Raw genomic sequence first — 19,321 nt, forward strand, 5'->3', positions numbered from 1 at the left:
ACAGTACTTATAATTTCCAGGGTTTATAAAAATGTCTTTATGAAAATCCTGTATTTGTGTATCCCAAGTGGATATAGTACAGGAAGTGAAACAGTAAAATGCTGATAATTAATTGGAAGCTGGAAAGTAACTTCAGAATTGCTTAACTGAAAATTGATTTTCTACCTAATGGATCATAATCATGTTAATGATTTAAATCCTGTAACCCTTGCTTCCTAAACTAGGAAGTATTATTAGAGATAATGTTAATTTCATTATTTTTAGATTGTTTCTTTAATTTTAGACATAAACATTTCTGTTTAAAAATGTCTTTTTTGCCAGTAGTCTGCCTTAAATACATTTCTTGCTGTCTGTTCTGCAGGAGGACTAAGCAAGTAGGTTTTGTTAAAATATTTATCACTCTGCAGTGATACGTGGCAGCTGTCTGAAGATAGTTTTTCCTGAAACGATACACATTTTTTGATTTTGGTCAGAGAAATGATGAGCTGTGTGTTCCAGGCAAATGGAAGCAATGAAACTGTCTGCAGTTTCATTGGAGGAATGTGTGTGAATCACACATTAGCAATATATCTTTTATTCTTTTCTCTTTTCCTGTGTCTGGCCTTGTTAACAGAATTTGATACTGAAGTTTTTCACGTGTTTGGTGGCTTTATGCAGATGTCACTGAGCTGATCAGATAAGCTTACAGTGTTGCAGAGCCCTTGCAGCTATGGGAGTGTGAGAGAGCAAATTTCTGGGACAGGAGTCAGTTCCCTTAGAGTGAATCCATATCCAGGATGAGGCACTATGTGCAGGTTCCAACTGTTGAGCAAGAAAAAGCCTATGATTATAATTCTGCTTTTGAACCGAGGCCGTGTATGTGTTTGGGTAGGTGAAATTACCATTTTCTGCTGGCGGGGGCTGTCTTACTGCTCTTGTGTAGAGTAAATATGTGTAAAAAGAAGTACCTGTGCAGCTGGTAAATGTGTAGAGTTATAACATGAAAAATGCAGATGATAGGACTTCTTTAGCAGAAATGTACATGCTTGAACTTGATAAAAATCCTGCTATTGGACAAGCAAACAGTATTTTTTAAACCTTATACATTAACTTTCATGTTACAGTGCAGAATTCTCTGTAGATATTGCTTTAACCTTTATATTTACTTGCATAAAATGATGTAAAGATGTGTGCAAGAGGGAGGCCATTAAAATTTAAATTTTGTCTGACACTAAAAAGGAATTGTCATAGGATTTTTCCTCAATAAACCTGCATAAAATGGAACTGTTTTGGTTTTTTTACCTGTGTTCTGTAGACCTGTGAAGCAGTTTATTTATGTGAAATGAATTTGTTTATCCAAATAAATTTTTATCTGATTTAAATTGGTATCCAAGAAGTAGGGAATCCATTTTCAGTTGCTCAGCTTCTATGCATCTTTGACAAGATTCATCTTTTTGGTCTATGTAGTAAAATGTTCCTAAATTTTATGGGTTACTTTTAATGTAGTTTGTTGACTTGATCTTTTGGGGATTTTATTTTTTTTTGTTGTTGTTGTTGTTGTTTTTTTTAATATATTAATACATTCTGTAAACCTATTCCTAATTTTTTTTTAATCTTTCATGGTTATCTCAGAGTGATATAACTCAGCAATGATTACTAGTTTTCCCGCAAAATCTGTGTCGTGATTGTTAACTATTCTGGTTTTTGCTTTTGGTTGTCATTTGTTTTTGTGTTGTTTGGAGTGCCTGTCAGTTTTACTTCTGATCGTGTTCTCCTTGGAGGCTGAAAATTTTGGCAGATTAAATCTCATTTTCTTGTACTTGAATGTTCTGTTTAATGTAAGAAGTTCTTTTGATAGCATTAACGTCTTAGTTTTAAGTTTATACTTTGATGATGAAGAATTTTTTGACAAGTTAATGGGTTTTTTTCCATGTAAACAATTACATAATTAAATACATAGTAATGTAAAGATACTACTGAAATCCAAGATGAGGAGGAAATTTCAAATCTTATGCATACTTACTGTTAGGCCTGTTTTTGGTGTCAAAATTCACTATGTTCCATAAATTTGGAGAGCAGTATTTCAATAGAGCAGTATTATGTTTCCATTAAGTGAAACCATCTGGTAAGGCTGCCAGAATGAGTTGGTACTGTTATCTGATCTTTTTTATCCATCTCCAAGAAGTAACTGGATCCAGATTTTATGTTAAATTTATGTAATTAACGCAGGTTTGAAACACCATTTTAAGATTTAAATTGAAGTTCTTTGCAAAGACTTTCTTCTTCTGTCACTTAAAGAGGGAGAAAGTAATACTAAAAAGTATTTTTAATTGCTTGTCTTGCAGTATTTTAGAATGTTTTTCTGCTCTTTTTATGTTTTACGTTGTTGTATGATACAGTTATTGTTGGAATATTTTGCTGTATTTAGTAGTAATCAAACACACTGTTTACTGTGGACCAAAGTTAATGGTCAACCATAAGGTAGAAACCAAGTAGGAACAAGAGATACATAGAGTGCTGAGCCAAAGAGTGCTGCAGAGTTGCATACCTGCCTCAAGAAATATTTAGCAATATTTCATGGTTTTGGTGGATTTTGATGGTCTTACTTGAATTTCCCAATACAGAATGGTATGCAAGACACTAATACAATACTCCTTTCTTATTATGATTTTACTTACTTCTAAGATGTTGAATATAATTGTTCTCAATAGAATATTTATGTAGAACTGCAAAAATTATTTCTATTTTAAATCAAATAGGATTTTCACCTCCTTTCCTACCTACATTTTCCAGCATATTAAATAATTTAGATTTTATCTACTTAATACCTACAGCTTTTATGTAAATGTAGATTTTTATATTTGTTAGACCTCCATGAGTAAGACATCAGCAGCAGTGATACAATTAAATTGACAGTAGTAACAAAGCATTGTTTAACACAAAAATTCTCAATATTCTTGTTTGTTGTTAAGTACTTTTTGTTATCATTATTGTGTATTGAAGTCATAAGTCAGTATTGATGTTACTGGTGGTACAGGACTCTTAATTCATAAGCTGGGCAGAATTCAAGTCCATTGGGGAGAATTTGGAGTTAATGCACAGTTTTAAAATCATAGACCTATCTTAGATAATTGTTTTGATTAAATAAGTGGCAATAATTAAGTTATCGAAGTATAAGCAGAATACATTTTTTGTCCAAGAGACAATAGTATCAGAAAACAGTTGTATTTGAGGGAGAATGTCTACTCCTGTAGAGTCTTGTAATTAAAATTAAGTGAAATTACAGCCAGTGAAATCCTTGTTATGAACCTCCATATGTTCCAATAAGTATGTTTAAAAGCTACAAAGATTATGTAGGTATCTTAAGTACAGAAATACAAGTCTTGATGCTTTTGCAGAGAAATTGTAATCATCAAAATTTTCTGCCAAGATACCCTTTATTGTTTGCATTTTTTACTGTTTTTAACAGTGTTAAAAGATTTTTCTGAGTATGTAAATGGAGATCTTGAATAAGACATTTGTAAGGTATTTAGCTACTCTGAATTCTTCAGGTGTTGCAACTTGAAAGACAGGATCTGCATGTATGCTTGATGCATTATTATTGAGTGTCTAATTGTTAACTCAGTGACTTTTAGAGCTGCTTTGGTGTTGATCTGAGGCTTGACCAATTAGTTAATCTGATAAGATGCCCACTAAAACATTTAAAAACTGATTTGTCAAAAACTTTTAAAAACAAAGGAGTAAGTCTACCCTGATAAGCAGATACCTAGAAACAGATTGGATATACCAATACCAGATATTGGACAAATACCTAAAAACTTTTTTCCTTTGTGCTGAGTTTTGACTTAACTCCAAAATTCTAGTAGTTCTTAGTGCTAGAAAAAGGACCAAACATTTCTTTTCAGGTTTGTTGCCTTTTTAAAGCAGGCAGTTTGACTTTTAAAATTAATAAAATTGAAGTTATGTGCATTGTTCTGACTATATGGTTTAGTAGTAGAGTAGAAATGTGATCAAAAAAACTCATGTCTCTGCTTCAAGTGACTGTCATTTCAGTGATGCCCAGTAAAAGGAAAGATAAGGGATAAGGAAGGCAGAGCATGTTTTGTATATTATGGTTTATATCGATTTATATGGGTGCCTTTAAAATAGATTTCATTTTTGTTTTCTTTTTTTTTTTTTTTAGAGTAATGCACATTTGGGTATTTTGAAACAGTCATTCAGAATGAGGATTAACGTGCAAATGAAGTAGCTTTGGTTTTAATATGACTCAATTTTAAAATGCCTTGACTTTTCTGCATGTTTTTAAGTATGGGTGGCAGGTGCATTTCCAGTACTCAAGATCCTTGCATATTTTCTCATGTATTGCAGTGTGATAGTCGTTTTGCTTCTTTGAATTGTACTTACTTTCAACTCCCTTGGTTTTGCTTTATTGCTGATAATTCAGCAAGCTGAAATCAGTGTTATCTTCTTCCTCCATGCTTGTCAGCTTGTCCCTTCAAATGAGTCCCTAGAACTGCATCCTAAATCCCGTTGGGTAAATCTCTCTGCAGGAGTTTGCTGCTGCTGTGCTGCGCTGCGACCTCGCTACAAGCGTCTGGTAGACAACATATTTCCTGAAGATCCAAAAGTGAGTAATGACTGAAAAATTTTAAGGGATTGATGTTTGAAAATCTGTGATATACCTTGTGCTTTAGCAATTTTTTAAAATTTACTTTTTTCATTTATCTTTTAATATTTTACCATAAATTCTGCTTTAGCGCTTAATAGCTTTAAGAGAGATTAGTAGAATAGTTTATCTGGAGAGAGATCCATGGAGATCATCTGGTCTAATTCCATTTCCAAAGCAGGGATGCACACTGAAGAATAAAAATTGTATGTTTTGCTCAGAGAAACAGAGATTTCATTAAACAAGATATTCTGCTGCAGAGGTAGCACTTCATCACTCTTTAGAACCACAAACAATTGCTTTCTTGTGGTTGCATATGTGAACATTTACTGGTTTTCTACAGGATTTTAATTTTTTAACTCTTGACTTACTGACTGTGAGCATTTTTATAGTTCTGGTAGGCTGTTGTGACCCAAAAAGGTTTTTCTGGTATTTTTTACAAATTTTTCCAGATACTCATCTACAATTTTATTTCTTTATTTTACTGTATCAGTCTTGGAGCTATATTAAAGCCTAACTCTCACTCTTTGTGAAAATAAATAACTTCTCTTTACCATGGAGGAATGCATGTGTCTATACATAATCATTTGACAGTTCAGACTGATCAAGAGCTTATGTTCCTGCTGCTCTGTATTTTTAAGTGTGTTACCAAATTTTTATGTCTTTTGTTATTGTAGAAGTAAGCAGCACAGTCAGTATTTACTTAATATTTGGCTTATATGTTTACAAAGTATGTTGGCTTTTTTTTTAATTATGTTGTACTGAGTGCCAGGTATTATGTAAGTGCATAATACTGGCTTTACAGGAAATGTTTTCTGTGAATACAGTATATTGAGTGCATGGAACAGTATGGTTTTATAGTTTTCTAATATAGTTATTGTTTTCTAATATAGTTTTTGATACAGGTGTAGAAACACCTGGAAATGCTACAGCTGTAGTGTTTTAATTTAAATCTGACTCAGTAGCTCTGAGCTGGCACTTCTTCGTCTCTGCTTTGGTTAGTATTCATTGGGTCACTGGAGGACACAGGCCAGTTCATAATGTTTCCCTTGATTTGCAGACCTTCTCTATACCATCAGAAGATTTGCTTGATAAAATTCATTAATCAATAATGAACGTCTTAGAAGCTTTTAAGTAATTTATTTGCAAAATAAATGTTTTTATGAACTTCAAGAAAAAAATACAAAAAGCCTTATCTTGTTTACCTGATAATTACAGGTAAACAGATACAGATGATTATAACCTCATCTGAGCAGATCTGTGTTCATATTGGAACTAATATCTTAATCTTTGATCTTGTTCTGACAATTAGCCCTGAGATGCCTGGGGGTCAGCCTTGTTCAAGATCTGACACTGAAGAAGTAAAACATTTAAACTACAATATTAAATATTTAAACTACAATCTTGTTTGTATATTTTATCAAAACTATGCATTGAATATACTTTGTGGGGGGATGGGAAGAGAAAAAAATTACATTGTGCTATTAGGAAAGAAGTGTGTCTTAGAACTGGTCACATATCTCACTACGTACCTTCTCTTAGAATACCCATTCCCTCAAAAAAAATGGTGGAGCAAGCTAGTTGCTTAATTTTCTTTAAAAATATTTTAGTTGTTTCATGTTGCTGATTTTTGCAGCTAAGTTTATGGCAATTTTGCTCAGTAGTTTGGGGGGTTTTTTCAATAGCTTATTTCCATCTATAAGACTCTGATCTTTAAATGTTAACTAGAAAAAAAGAAAAGTACTTGGAAAGCTTTGTATTTCCTATGAACTCTTTAATTTTCAATTTTGTATTTCTCTTTCTAGGATGGTCTTGTTAAAGCCGACATGGAGAAACTGACTTTCTACGCAGTTTCTGCACCAGAGAAGCTGGATCGAATTGGGGCTTACCTGGCAGAAAGACTGACCAGGGATGTGGCCAGACATCGCTATGGGTAAGGAGAGAAGTCATGAAAAATAGATGCTAATGAGTCATGGAATTTCATCATGTTTGTTCTGATCAAGTCTGGAAGTCCAGACAGACCCAGTCCCTTTGTGGTCAGTTAACCTTGTCTGATTGCCAGCTGCCCATCCAACTGCTCTCACTCCTGCTGCTCAGCTTCATGGAGAAGAAAATAAAATGGAAAGTTCATGCTTTTTCCCCATGGTGGAACTGAGTGACTTAACTTGGGGAGGAATGATTTAATTACTTCCAAATAATGACAAAATAAGATAATGAGAAATTAAAGCAGAGCTTAAGAACATCTTTCCTCTAGCCACCTTTCTTCCCAGGCTCAACTTCACTCCCCAGCCCATTGCCTCCACCCCCACCAAGCAGTGCAGATTAGGACTGGGGACTGTCGTCAGCTTGTACCATCCTGTGTCTCCTGCTCCTTCTTCCTCACACTCGTACCCTGCTCTGGCCTTGGGTCTGTCCTTGTAGGCAATCCTTTAAGAGCTGCTCTGGCATGGCTTCTTTCTTCAGGATGCAGCCCTTCAGGAACAGGCTGCTCCAGTGTGGGTCCCCCATGGGGTCACAGATCCTGCCAGAAAAACTCCTGTGCAGGGCTCCTCTGCTGTGAACAGCCATGGGGCTGCCAGAAGCCTGTTCCAGCAGGGCCTTGCTGTGGGCAGCAGTTTCCTTCAAGGCACATCCACCTGCTCCAGCAGGGGGTCCTCCATGCTCTGCACTGTGGATATCTGCTTACCTGTGGGCACTTCCAGGGTCCTTGAGGGGCTCAGGTTTGGGAAGTGAGGGGTTGGTCTTGGACCTGGCTATGTCTGCCCTGGTTTCTGACAGAAACCACCCCCACAGCCCCTTGCTGACACAACCTGGCTGTGTAAGCCAAGTACACCCTTGAATGTCAGTCAGGATATAGGAAAACAGCATTATCTTTCTTTTCAGCCCTTTTGGCTAAATCAAATATTTAAGTGAGAAATAGCAAGTCTAAGAAGTATCAGGAATTCTTAAAGAAAAGCAATATCCATCACAGACCACCATTTTTTGGCGTTCATGACATCCAAATCTGTTTCTATAACTTTATAGAAAGGGTAAATAGCCAGCACTTAATTCTATACTTCTCTCCCTCCTACACCACCCCATCTCCTCCTCAAAAAAAGAAAAAAAGAGAGAAAATATGGATGTAGAAAATAGCTCCAAGTGTCATTTTTATGCAGTGGGAAATATGCACCTTCCATTCTTTCTTTTCTGGTTTTTGTGGTAAGATTGTAAGTTACATTAGTTGAGTTCATGATAAATGTAATACATTTTTATGTGTCTGTAATTAATTTTCAGTTATGTTTTAATTGCCATGGAGGCACTGGACCAACTTCTAATGGCCTGCCATTCTCAAAGCATAAAACCATTTGTCGAAAGTTTCCTTCATATGGTGGCCAAGCTTCTGGAATCAGGCGAACCAAAGCTGCAAGTCCTTGGCACTAATTCTGTAAGTAAGATTCAGATGCTGAATCAAATCAGAGTATATCTTTGCTTGGGAAAGTAGTTAGAGAAGTCTTAAAGGGTGTTCAAGTTCTCATCACTTGAAAGATGCTGCATGTAGCAGGGTGTATCCTTTGTGCCTAAAGACAGAGCAGATACCAGCTGGAGGCAGATAAACTGTTTCCCTTCAGTATTCCAAATTCTTTTGATATCTGGACTCATTCTGTCCAAAAATAATCCTGGAAGGAACAGGAAAGCTGTGCTGTGAGTTCATGTTTTGAATCTTTAAGCAGCCCTCCTGGAGCCAGTATGTAGGTAAGACAGTGTTTTGTTGTCTGGCAGCTTGAGCTAAACAGAAAGATTCTTGTTAGCTGAAAAGCTCTGAGTATTGCAACCTCATCCTCTTATCAGTTTAAATATTTCAGATCCAGGCTTGAAGAACATAACTAAAAGTGTTAAAATGAAGATTTAGAGATCTGATTTTCCAATTAGAGTGATGGGTACAATCAAGGGTATAGCTGTGTCATACTTGCCTTCTAACCACTATTTTCCAGCTGGTAGAATTGGTATCTCATAAATTCCAGGATTGTGATGTGGACTGCTTAGAGTTACTGCCTTTACATGAGTACAGAGTACTTGCTTTTCGTGTAAATTGTTGCTGTTGCTAACAGTGGGGGATTTCTTTGTGGAATCAGTAAAGGTGTTGGGCTTTTGGATTTGGTTCCCAGCTGATGAAATTCAATGGAGTTGCAGTTCAGGAAGACAGGAGGAAGACAGTAAACTGATGTTACCCCAGAGCAGAATTTCTTGTTATGGTGAAACAGAGTTTTGCTGTAATGTGGGGCATAAGTGTACCCTTGTTCCCCCACTACGAGGGCAGCATTACTGAGGATAACAAGATCTATATCTCATTGTACATATAAAATTTTATTTATTTATTTAAATATCATTGAGCCAGGCGATCCTGCTTCTTTTGATGTGTTTGTATAATAATACCTGGGCAAGTCCTTTTAGGGAAATTACTTTGGAACTTGTTTCCTAGGCTGCCAAATGGCAAGGTGTGCATCACTTTCCAGTTGTTTAAAATCATTGGTTAGTGCCAGCCTCCACTGTGATGTACAAGGCATATGTCACTTCAAAATGCATATTACTGAACAGGACTCCATTTAGGGTAATCTGTTTGATATTCCTGTTGGTTCCTAAGTGTTTTGTGAGTAAAGGAGATTAATGGACTTCCTTAATTAGGAGATAATTTGTGTTCGTCTTCTATAAAACTCACAAAAAAAAAGGTTTCCCTAAATGAGAGGAGAAACTCTATGAGGAGAGAGAATTTTTATGGCACTTCAACATCATTCCAAGACATTATTTTAGCCTAACTCTGCTAATTTCACTATATGCATTCTAGAGTTAATGAAGACGAAGCATACAAGACTATTTGTATTGACTTGGAAAAAACGAGGGTAACAGCTTGTCTGTTACCAAGGGCACTGCCTTACTGTGTTCTTAAATAAATTTTGTTAGATTAATGAAGAAAGTTTACTATCATAGTCAACCTTTTTTCTCTTTTCCATAAGTAAATAAACAAAACCCAAAAAGTAAGATGAGCTGGTCTGGTGACTGAATAATAACGTCATGTGCTTTTGCTGATGAATCACTTTTGAGTGCAAACTGGTATTGTCTAGAAGAGAAGAATGGGTTGTATATGAAGTAAATGTGTTTAAACTGGTGAAAAGTCAGGCAACCTTTGGAAAATTTTACATAATATTTTTAGGAAACTCAGTTTAAGACCCCTACAAATTTATAGTCTGCTTACATTTAAAATATATGGAGTATGATTGTGGCTCTAAGTAGATTTTGATTCTTTCCTATCCAAAGCTTCATTGAGATAGAAAAGCAGGAATGTCTTTGAAGTAAAATTCAAACCTCTTTACTTGAGCTGTAGGGTTTTTCATCCTCACAGATTTTGCTTCAGCTGCAGGGACTCTTGTGATGGGTTAAAAGGGTTTCAAATGAAGCAAATCTCTGTACAGAACATCTTTGAGTAGTTTAAAGATGTATTTAGAAAGATGTAGTTGGAAAGATATGGAAGCTCCCACAGCTTCCTGATTGTGTTTTCTTGACTTCCAGGTATTTGGTTTTGGATGCAGAACTTACTCTACTTGGTGTGCCCTATATTTTAGGGAAAAAAAATGAAATTTTCACTTAGATGTCATCTTAAATTAATTTTGGAATTTAAATTTCATTTAATGTATGATAAAAAGTCAATTTGTTTTTGAAAAGCAAACCTGAAGATGACTAGATAAATAATTGTTTGGGTTTATTTATGCATATTCAAGCCTGATCTTCAGTTTACATATAATTAATTTGTTGCATTTATATATTGCATCTATAAATTATGTTAACTTATTTCCTACAGCAAGTGTTTTTAATTTTTTTTTAATAACATAATTGTAAATCTATTTATATAAGGCAGATACTTAAAAACGGTAAAAATCAATAGTGGATATAATGAATAGGTGTTGGGATTTTTTTTATATAGGCCAAATTTCTAATTGCTAATGTCTGTGAGGTTAAAAATAGCTTTTCTAGCATGGAAGATGTTTCTATAGACCATGTGCTAGGATAGCATATGCTGGTCAGGAAACTGAAAAAATGTGGTGGGAAAAAGTGGTATCTCCTTGGCTTATGCATTAAGGATCTGAAGACTGAGTGCAATAAGCTTTTCCTTAGAAATTTATGACAATACTGTATTTCTCTCTCTAATTTTCTTGTAGAATTTCAGTAACTGAGTATCATGAAAAGCATCTCCATTGCTCATGTACAAAGAATTAAATGTATTGCTTAGGTCTGTAGTGTTTATTACTAGGATAGAATTGACAAGCTTTAAAATCTTTCATGTTGTGGTCAAAATTTTTTTTAATAAAAGATCCAACTTATATCTACTAATCTATATCCAGTTTATGTCTATTTCTAAAGTTTTTAAAGAAGGTTCAGAAAATTTCTTTAGTGGGTGGCTGGTCAAGAGCAATTGGATACATAATTTAGTAAAACTTTCATCTTAATCCATATTTACAAGACTCAGTTAAATACAAAACATTTTAAGCTAATTTGGAATTCTGATGGGGTGAATTATGAATTATTTGTATTTTGTCAGTAAGATATTGGGGTTTCGTGTGGAAAATAGCAGATAATATGTGGAACCCAATATTGCCACATTTTAGTTATCTACCACAAATGCTTCTTTAGTTGATTGGGTGCTTCCTTTTATAAAGGCAGTTTCTTTGTAGGAGCAGTGAAGTAATGATCCCACCAGTGACAGTGTTGAGCTTCCTGTGCATGAGAAGGTGGCTGTTATTGCTGGTTGTCATAATTTGTAATTTAAAGGAAGATAAACAGACTCCCACGTGGAAAAGTGATTAACCGGTGCCTGAGACAAGACTTTCATATTTGTTAGTGTTGGTTTATAAAAGCAGTTTGTTTGGGCAGAATTAAGTGCATATGTATGTAAAAATAGTATAAAATGTTAACACTTTGAAACTAAGCTATGTCAGAGTTAATATTCCCAGCAGAGTACTTGTTTGCCTTGTCTGCAGCTTGCTCGTCTGGAAGTAGGCAATGGAAACTTAGCCTTATTGCAGGATGCTTATTTCATTCCATGTACCAATACAGAATTATGTGCTGGTGGTGATTTAATGCACAATGGAACAATTCCTTTTCTAGGAGGCCTCCTTTGTCTTTTTAATAGGGTTTAAATCTCGGGGAGACAGATTAACACACAGCACTCTTTCTCATCCTCTGGGTTATTAAATTATGTTAGAAATTATGTGTCTGCATCTGCTAGAATTTAAGTCCTTTAGGGTCACTCCCAAATTAAGTTTCTTCCTCCACCCATACTTGTGCTCTCTGGTTTTGCAGTTCCATGGCTACACTACTGTGGCCCTGTAAGCCAACATTCCATTGCTGATTTTGTTACACAGCTGTAACAAAATGTGATGAGCAAAAGAATTTTTATCCAAGGGGCTCAAACTAAAATTGAATGTGAAATTATCCATCCTATTCTAATAAAACTGAAAGTGTCAGGTGACCCCAGGTATTACTAAATAGCTAAATTACCAGTTTTCATTGCTGAGAACCTTGTGATTTTTTTCAAACAGTCTTTTAAAGTTAATGTATCCAGTGTCAAGTTAATGTATCCAGTGTTTGAAGCTTTTCTCTTTAGGAAAATTGAAGCGCTGTCCTTCTGGCGTTTGTTGTAGTGCATACAGAACATTCACACTTCTCATTAAGGTTGTACTGTGTGGTTTGTAAAAGTTTTACGTTTATAGGAGATCATGACTTCCCATGTGACAGTTTCGTAATAATGAAATACAGTACTTTGGCCTATGAAAGGTGCTAACTGCCAGTATCAGCACTCTGTGTTTGAAACAAGAGAAAAATGCAGGCTGCAGAAGACAGACTGGGGAGCTCAGATATGAAAAAAAAAATTCTCAGGTTGAGCCTAGTGTTCTTACAGGGAGATATTTCAAGTAACATAATTCAAACTCAAATATGATGCATGGTGATTATTATTGAATAAAACTGACCTTCTTTAAAGTCATCCAGGGACCATTAAAAGTTAGAGTTTTTCTCCTAATATACTTGCTACCTAATAGTGATAAAACAACATAAATGCTTAGAAGAAATTTTGTCCTTGATAATTTGTAGGATTTATTTACAGGGCTTGCACAATCTCTCTTTCGCTGGTAATATGGTCCAAATGTCTCTACTCAGTCTGGAACAAACAGCTTCTGAATATATAATACATTTCTTTACTTTGTGATAGATTTATATGTTTTTACACTGATTGAATTTTATTGGTTTCAAAATAAATGGAAATAAGGTACTACCAATGTATTCTGTATTGTGAAATATAGAAGATGCTTGTATTGGTAAAAAACTTCAGTAAGTTACCATTGGATACTTGAAAGAATTTACGGTGACTGAATGACATGTTTAAATCTATAAAAGCTTTGTAAATAATTCTTAGGCAAGTGCTTGGACTTTCATAAGAGTTTTATCCTTTTTTAGGTTGAATAATTGTTATATTTAAAGTTTGTTTGAAAATACGTGCTTAGGAGTAAAATATCCTTTAACAACAATAACAACACCACCACTGCAAAGTACAGACTGATGTCTACTGTAAAAACTTAAAATTTCTGTGATGGAACGGTATTTTACACTTTACTGGATGACAATGCACAGCTCAAAACTGTTACCACAGACAGCTTTCCTGTGGCCTAAATGCTCAGTCATATGAATGCTAATCCTGGATTATGCTTCAGAAATGCTGTATGTTCAATGGGTGAAATTGTTTTGTTATAAACAAGAAGACATTAAAAAACCTTTGCCCTTTCTGGATCTCTTACTGTGCATGCTGTTTTGAAAGGTGTGATTTTCATGTGTTTGTGTCCCTGCTGCAAAGCTGCATCCTGATACAGGAGAACTACTAAGAATGAGGGAGGCCCTGGCACTTCCTTGACCTAAATTCATCATTTGTTCTTACAAAGCAGTTTCTTGGTACAATAAATTTCTCTGCTAGCAAAACAGTTTACTAGAGTGTATTAAGCGTTCCTGTTGGGAGATCCTGTCAATCAAATAATTAGTACTTCAGATAATAATAATATTAAAGGCTGATACTAAATGCAACATGAATTACCAACATTATTAATTACCAATTAATGTTCTCACTCTCACAACCACTCCCACAGTGCTCTGTCTTCTTCAGACATTGTTTCCATTCATTTTCATGCTTTTATGGAGGTTTTCTGGGTAAGCATTTGTAGACTTGAGTACTCAAATGTCTGAAAAATATTAAGATAATATTGTTTGAGTGTTTATTAAATCCTTAGTCTTCATGCCTTATTGAGATGTAAGGACTAATGCAATTCTTGTCTGAAAAAAAAATCTATTTCTGTTTTGCTACTAACAGTTCCATGAAACAAACTAGGGAGCCACAGTATATATGAAGCATTTGCCAGGGTCTCTTGGGAAGGAAATGATCATTTTTATAACTTACTCTGTTGGGGAAAACATATGGGTGCTGTTTGTAGATTGTCTTTCAGTCTGTGGCAGTGAAACATACAGAATTAGATTTTGACTTCTGTGACTTTTTTACTACCTGACGTACAGGATATTCCTAACAGGACTTGTAAAATGGACTTGTACTGTACAGTTTTGCTCCATTCTCAGTAACAGCTGAGAATGTAGTTTTATGAACTACTGTATGTTCCTGTAGCTTTGAGAGGGTGAACTGATAGTGGAGCTGAAAGGGATAAGTGTTCTAGATAAAACAGAAAAAAACACTAAACAAAAGAGTAGGAAAAAAAATTGTAGGTTTTTTTTTTTTCTGAAATTCACAGCTTTCACTTCCAGCTTGAAAACCTCAAACCCTCCACAAATCAGTGTGCTGTAGATTATGCTCAATTGCTTTGGGCTTGTCTGATGTCTGTGGGTAATGTGCTGATGAAAGCAGGTTTTACATCATGAAAAATACAAAGGAAATGCCTCAGCCTGTGCTTAGGAATTGATAAAAATGGTGTGAGTAAAAGCAGAGGGATCTTAATAGAACATCACTCCGCTTCAGGGCAGAACCAGCACGGTGTTTGACCTTTCCTGACAATGTTTTCTTTTGTTTTTTATTTCCCTCTGTAGTCTGTTCTTAGAACTGTCGCTGATGGAGGATCCAAAAGGTCTTTAGGCAGTCTGCTTGCTTTAGAAAGGAGGAGTTTTAATGGCTGACTTAGACTTTGCTTGAATATAAGTCTATTATTGCTGTGCTTATTACCATTGGACAAAGAAAACAATTTATTATGTTTTTATAGCTGTCTTCTGTACCTTTTAAGACTGATACCTTTTAGGCAGCTGTAGTCTAGGTAATTTAGTGTATTTCATTCTTCTTTTACAGATGTTTATCTAAAGCTTTGTCCATCTCTTGAATAGTTGGAGAGCTGTATCAGTTATTCACCATTTTAGGCTGTGATGTTTCAAGTGGATGCACCACTTCATTTAAGGGCTTATTTGGCCCAGTTAGATGGAAAAAGTTTCTTCATAGGTGCCATGAGTAATGCAGATGTATCTTAGTATATTATTCTCTTTTCCATGCCATTATATTGGCATTGACTAAATTTCTTTTCTTCATTCAGCTGTTGTGGCTAAAATGTTGGTTTGCATTAACCATTCCCAAATTGCTTCCTTGGTTTTTCAGATCCTATTTCCAATTGCTCAAAAACTAGACATCAAATCAAATGTGCCTGCAACTCTGGCCAGCTTACTGTTCTTTGCAAATTCAATGAGTCCAGTCTGCTCATCTAAGTCTCTAGTGAAGCTCAAACCATATTTTTGTACTGTGATGATTTACAAGTGCTCCTTATTTTTGCCAAACTCTTGTACATCTCTGTGTCATGGTTTGACACTGGCACAATGCCAGTGCCCCCATGAAAATGTGATCCCTACCTTGAATGCTGTGAAGTGGAATCTAGAATAGAGCAAAGCAGGCCCAAGCTTAATAACAGGAAAAAAAACTTTATTAAACTACCACTACAAAAGAAAAGAGAAAACTAAAGAAGGGAAAAAAACCACACAAAGATCAAAATGAAAACCTTGCAAACCATTCCTCCCCCCCACCACCCAACTCCAACAAACCACAGTGAGACACAATCTGGACCCCAATCAGGTTTCCACCCTCCAAACAATCGACACTCAGTCCATCGAGGGAACAGAGTCTCTCCTGTGCCACAGACCCCCCAAGAAACACAGCTCCACATTCTGTGTTTCCATGTCACACATGGCACCGCCCGGAGAAAAAGTTTGCCATGGTGACCTTTCTCCTTTCCATGCACAGTGCTCTCACCACCAATGCATGGATGGTCAGACTGCCTTTAGGATTTTTCCTTTCAAGGATGCCCTGCCAAGAGGGGAGAAAACAACAGTTCAGTTTTTCATTGTTTGGGACCACAGTCCCCCCCCATTTTCCCCTGGGGCCGAGGGCTCAAGAACAGAGATCTTCTTCTCTTCTCTTTCCTTTCCAGGACAGGGGGCGCCACCACAAACCCCCTAACCTTTTCTCTGCTCACTCCACTTTTGTCTTTTTCCCCAGCTGAAGCAGGTCTCTTGACTCACTGGCATCCTCCCAAAACACAGTCCCTCTTGAAGGAGAAGATTTGGTTCAGGTTGTGGCTAACATGGAAAAGTCCAGCCAAAAGCCACTCCTTGTCCCCCTCCCATCCAGAATTCCTCCTTCCAACATCCCATCCCAGGGTCCAAGGTGTCCCTCTTCTTCTCTTTCAAACCGAGGAGGGGAAAGGAAAATTCACAAAGCTTTCATTTCTCAAGGAAGGGTTAAAAGTCCGAACTCCCAGGATGGCTCGATGCCTGGACATCCAGCAACTCCCACGCACTGGGCACCTTGCAGCAGCTCCCCCCGCTCCTCCTTCCTTGCGGCTTTCTCTCTCCCTCTCGGGAGAGGAACTCTGGGGGGGGGAAATGGAGACATCCCAGATTTCTTCCACCCTTCCATCTGCAGGGGCCAGCCCGATTCCAGTCCTTTCACCACCCTTGGGGCTTTCGGCCTACCTTTCTCAGACCATGGGGGCTTCCCCTCCCCCACCCAGCTCGTGGCTGGGCAGGGGAAGGTCTGCACTGCACGCTGACCGGAACCAAAGAGAGCGAGTTCCCCTGGGAATTCTGCTTTCAACCCCTCTGTGTTCTCAGAGGCGTGTCTACTTTCAATTGGTCAATATCTAAATTGACCTCTTCCTTCCGGGAAAAATTATCTTTCCGTGTCAAACCACGACACTCTGTTACGGGAAGTGTTCTTTTGACAGTGTTTTTTCTAGCTTTCCTTTAAGAATTTTGTGTATTTTTTGTCAGAAGTATCACTGAAGTTTTGACAGATGCTGCTTCATCTGGATTCACAAAAGTTATTTACTTGTAGGAATAAGACGGATTGCTGCGATTTGTTCTTGACAAATCCATGTTGACTGTTACTTACCTCTTTGAGACATTTTAGATGTTGGCAAATTGACATTTTTTTAGTGTTTTTCTGTGAATGGACTAGAGTTGACTGTATTATAATTGCCCGACTCCTCCTTTTTCCTTTTTGTCAAGATAGAATTGACAGAATGCCTCCAAGTTCATTTCCATTGAATTTGGTACCTCAGAATGTTGCTAGGTAACCTGGTAGTGACAGGATTGTGTTTGATTGCTTGGGCTGCTCTCTACAACTGCCTGAGAGAGCATGTAGCAGGATAGGTGTCTGTGACATTCACATTCTCTGTACAGAGAGACACAATTCTGTCTCTCAGGAGAAGCACAGAGAAAAGAAGAGAAAACAATTTTATCTCTGCTTCTTTTTTTCCCCATGTGGAATTTGGTATGGAGATTGTTTACCTGAAGTGATTGCTTGATTGGATTCTGGTGAAGGTTGTTTGGGTTCAGTGATCAATCGGATCCAGCTGTATCTCAGACTCTCAGCAGAGAGTCACAAGTTTGTAGTTAGGTAAGTTAGAAGTAAGTACGTAGAATAGGATAGTATCTCTTTAAATAGTATTTTAATGTAATTGTATAGTTTTAATAAAGCCAGCCTTCAGATCTACAGCCAGACATCATCATTTCTTGCCATCGGGGGTTGCCTGGTTTCCGGTAGGTGTCAGGCTTTCCTCTCAAGCTGAAAGAGTAAGGACAACAGGAAATGGCTTCAAGTTCTGTGAAGGGAGGTTTAGACTGAATATTAGGGAAAATTTCTTGTCTGAAGGAGTTATCACCATTGAAACAGGCTGCCTGGGCAAGTGGCTGAGTCACCATCTCTGGAGTTATGTAAAACAAGGTTTAGTGGTGGACTTGACAGTGTTAGGGAAATGGTTGGACCTGATGATCCTAAGGGTCTTTCCCAATCTAAGTGATTCTGTCAGTTGACAACTCCTGTTCAAATGTGAGATTGTTAGATGTTTCCATAGTGCATGCTATGTTGCATTTCATACAGTTTCACACTTCCATAGCTATCTAAATGAAGTTCTTGTGGGAAGACTCTAAAAAGGAAACCCTCCTATTGAGATTTTAATTCGCTGTAGTTCTAAAGTGTTATCAAAATTGGGTTCTTAATGCAGTTACTTCATGTTACTTGTTAAATTAAGCTTAAATTAAGCTTTACTCATTATTCTATTTTAGAAAATTGATATTAACAGTTGTTTTAAATGTATTTCATTTTTCCAGTTTGTCAAATTTGCCAATATTGAAGAAGACACACCTTCATATCACAGACGCTATGACTTCTTTGTGTCCCGGTTCAGTGCCATGTGTCATTCCTGTGACCCCGATCCAGAAATACAAAATGAGTAAGTGTCATTCTACAGGAATTACTGAAAACTGTTCACACATTAATACTGTCTGTAATACAGCTTTTATTAGGGTGTTTATTGGACTAATTCACTCCATATTAAGAAAATGACAGTCTGACTTTTTGAGTAGCACTGAATATTGCAAATCTTAGGTAGCTAGAACTCCTAGGATATTTAGGTGTAATTTTGCCTTAATAATGCGTGTTAGATTTTGTGGATTTTCTCCAGAAAGGTACCACTTATTATTGTAAATGCACGAGTTCATAACTTTCTTGAGATATTAACGAGGCTACCTATATGAAAAGCAGAAGCATATATTAAGTCTGTTCTTTGAGAATTACTCATTAAAACTGTGATTTCTGAAATGTCTGAAATATGCTTGTGTGTGTCAAACTCAAGAGCCTCCATGAATGGGAATTCTATTTTTCCCATTCTTATGTAAGTGCCACAGTTTGTTTTCCTGCCACTCCCCCTGAATGATGTGTCCTTCCCAGCAGCAGTTTTTCCTCCTTGTTTGTACATCCCTCTTCTCTCCTACTTTGTGTGTAATCCTATTGAAACTATCTCAGAAGATCTTGAATGAAATAGTGTTCATCTTGAATGCACAAAACCTCATTCAGAAATAGCTAAGATATAAGCAGCTATAGATTTAGGTATTTACAAATTAAAATCCAAACAAAAATAATTACTTGGTTATTACTGGAGAACTTGGTTACCTCTGTAGTTCATCTTAGAAATGTTTTAATTCAGCGAATTTGACTGAGTAAGGGCTTGTTAAGTGTTGTCCATACCTGAATCAATATTTAAAACATGAGGGGTGGATTTTAAGAGAAATAATTAAAAATTTTAATGAGGCTTGTACTTCATTTGATAGATGTACTAGCTT

At 36.5% G+C, this 19,321-nt stretch overlaps 1 protein-coding gene and 1 long non-coding RNA gene across 11 annotated transcripts in view; one reads left to right on the forward strand and one right to left on the reverse strand.

Annotated features, from left to right (window-relative positions):
- Nucleotides 1-19,321, forward strand: part of EFR3A (EFR3 homolog A) — a 78,023-nt gene that overhangs the window by 18,174 nt on the left and 40,528 nt on the right. For 3 of the 10 annotated variants that reach the window (XM_085573978.1, XM_077782008.2, XM_085573980.1), the window contains exons 3-6: nucleotides 4,466-4,606; nucleotides 6,451-6,578; nucleotides 7,919-8,069; nucleotides 18,311-18,432. In XM_085573978.1, coding sequence (XP_085430104.1) covers nucleotides 6,472-6,578; nucleotides 7,919-8,069; nucleotides 18,311-18,432 — 380 coding nt within the window. In that variant the 5' untranslated portion in view covers nucleotides 4,466-4,606; nucleotides 6,451-6,471. Of the gene's footprint in view, nucleotides 1-205; nucleotides 868-4,465; nucleotides 4,607-6,450; nucleotides 6,579-7,918; nucleotides 8,070-18,310; nucleotides 18,433-19,321 lie in introns of those variants that run through there. The other 7 variants (XM_021542363.4, XM_021542362.4, XM_021542365.4 and 4 more) reach the window with 3 other exon arrangements.
- LOC146768475 (uncharacterized) lies at nucleotides 15,607-18,317 on the reverse strand. Its single transcript, XR_014953459.1, has 2 exons — nucleotides 16,673-18,317; nucleotides 15,607-16,569 (listed from the first exon to the last, which is right to left on the reverse strand). It is a non-coding gene; the product is annotated as an uncharacterized LOC146768475 (long non-coding RNA).

This window comes from Lonchura striata, chromosome 2, assembly GCF_050655825.1.
Source record: "Lonchura striata isolate lonStrDom1 chromosome 2, ASM5065582v1, whole genome shotgun sequence".
Classification (NCBI taxonomy): Eukaryota; Metazoa; Chordata; class Aves; order Passeriformes; family Estrildidae; genus Lonchura; species Lonchura striata.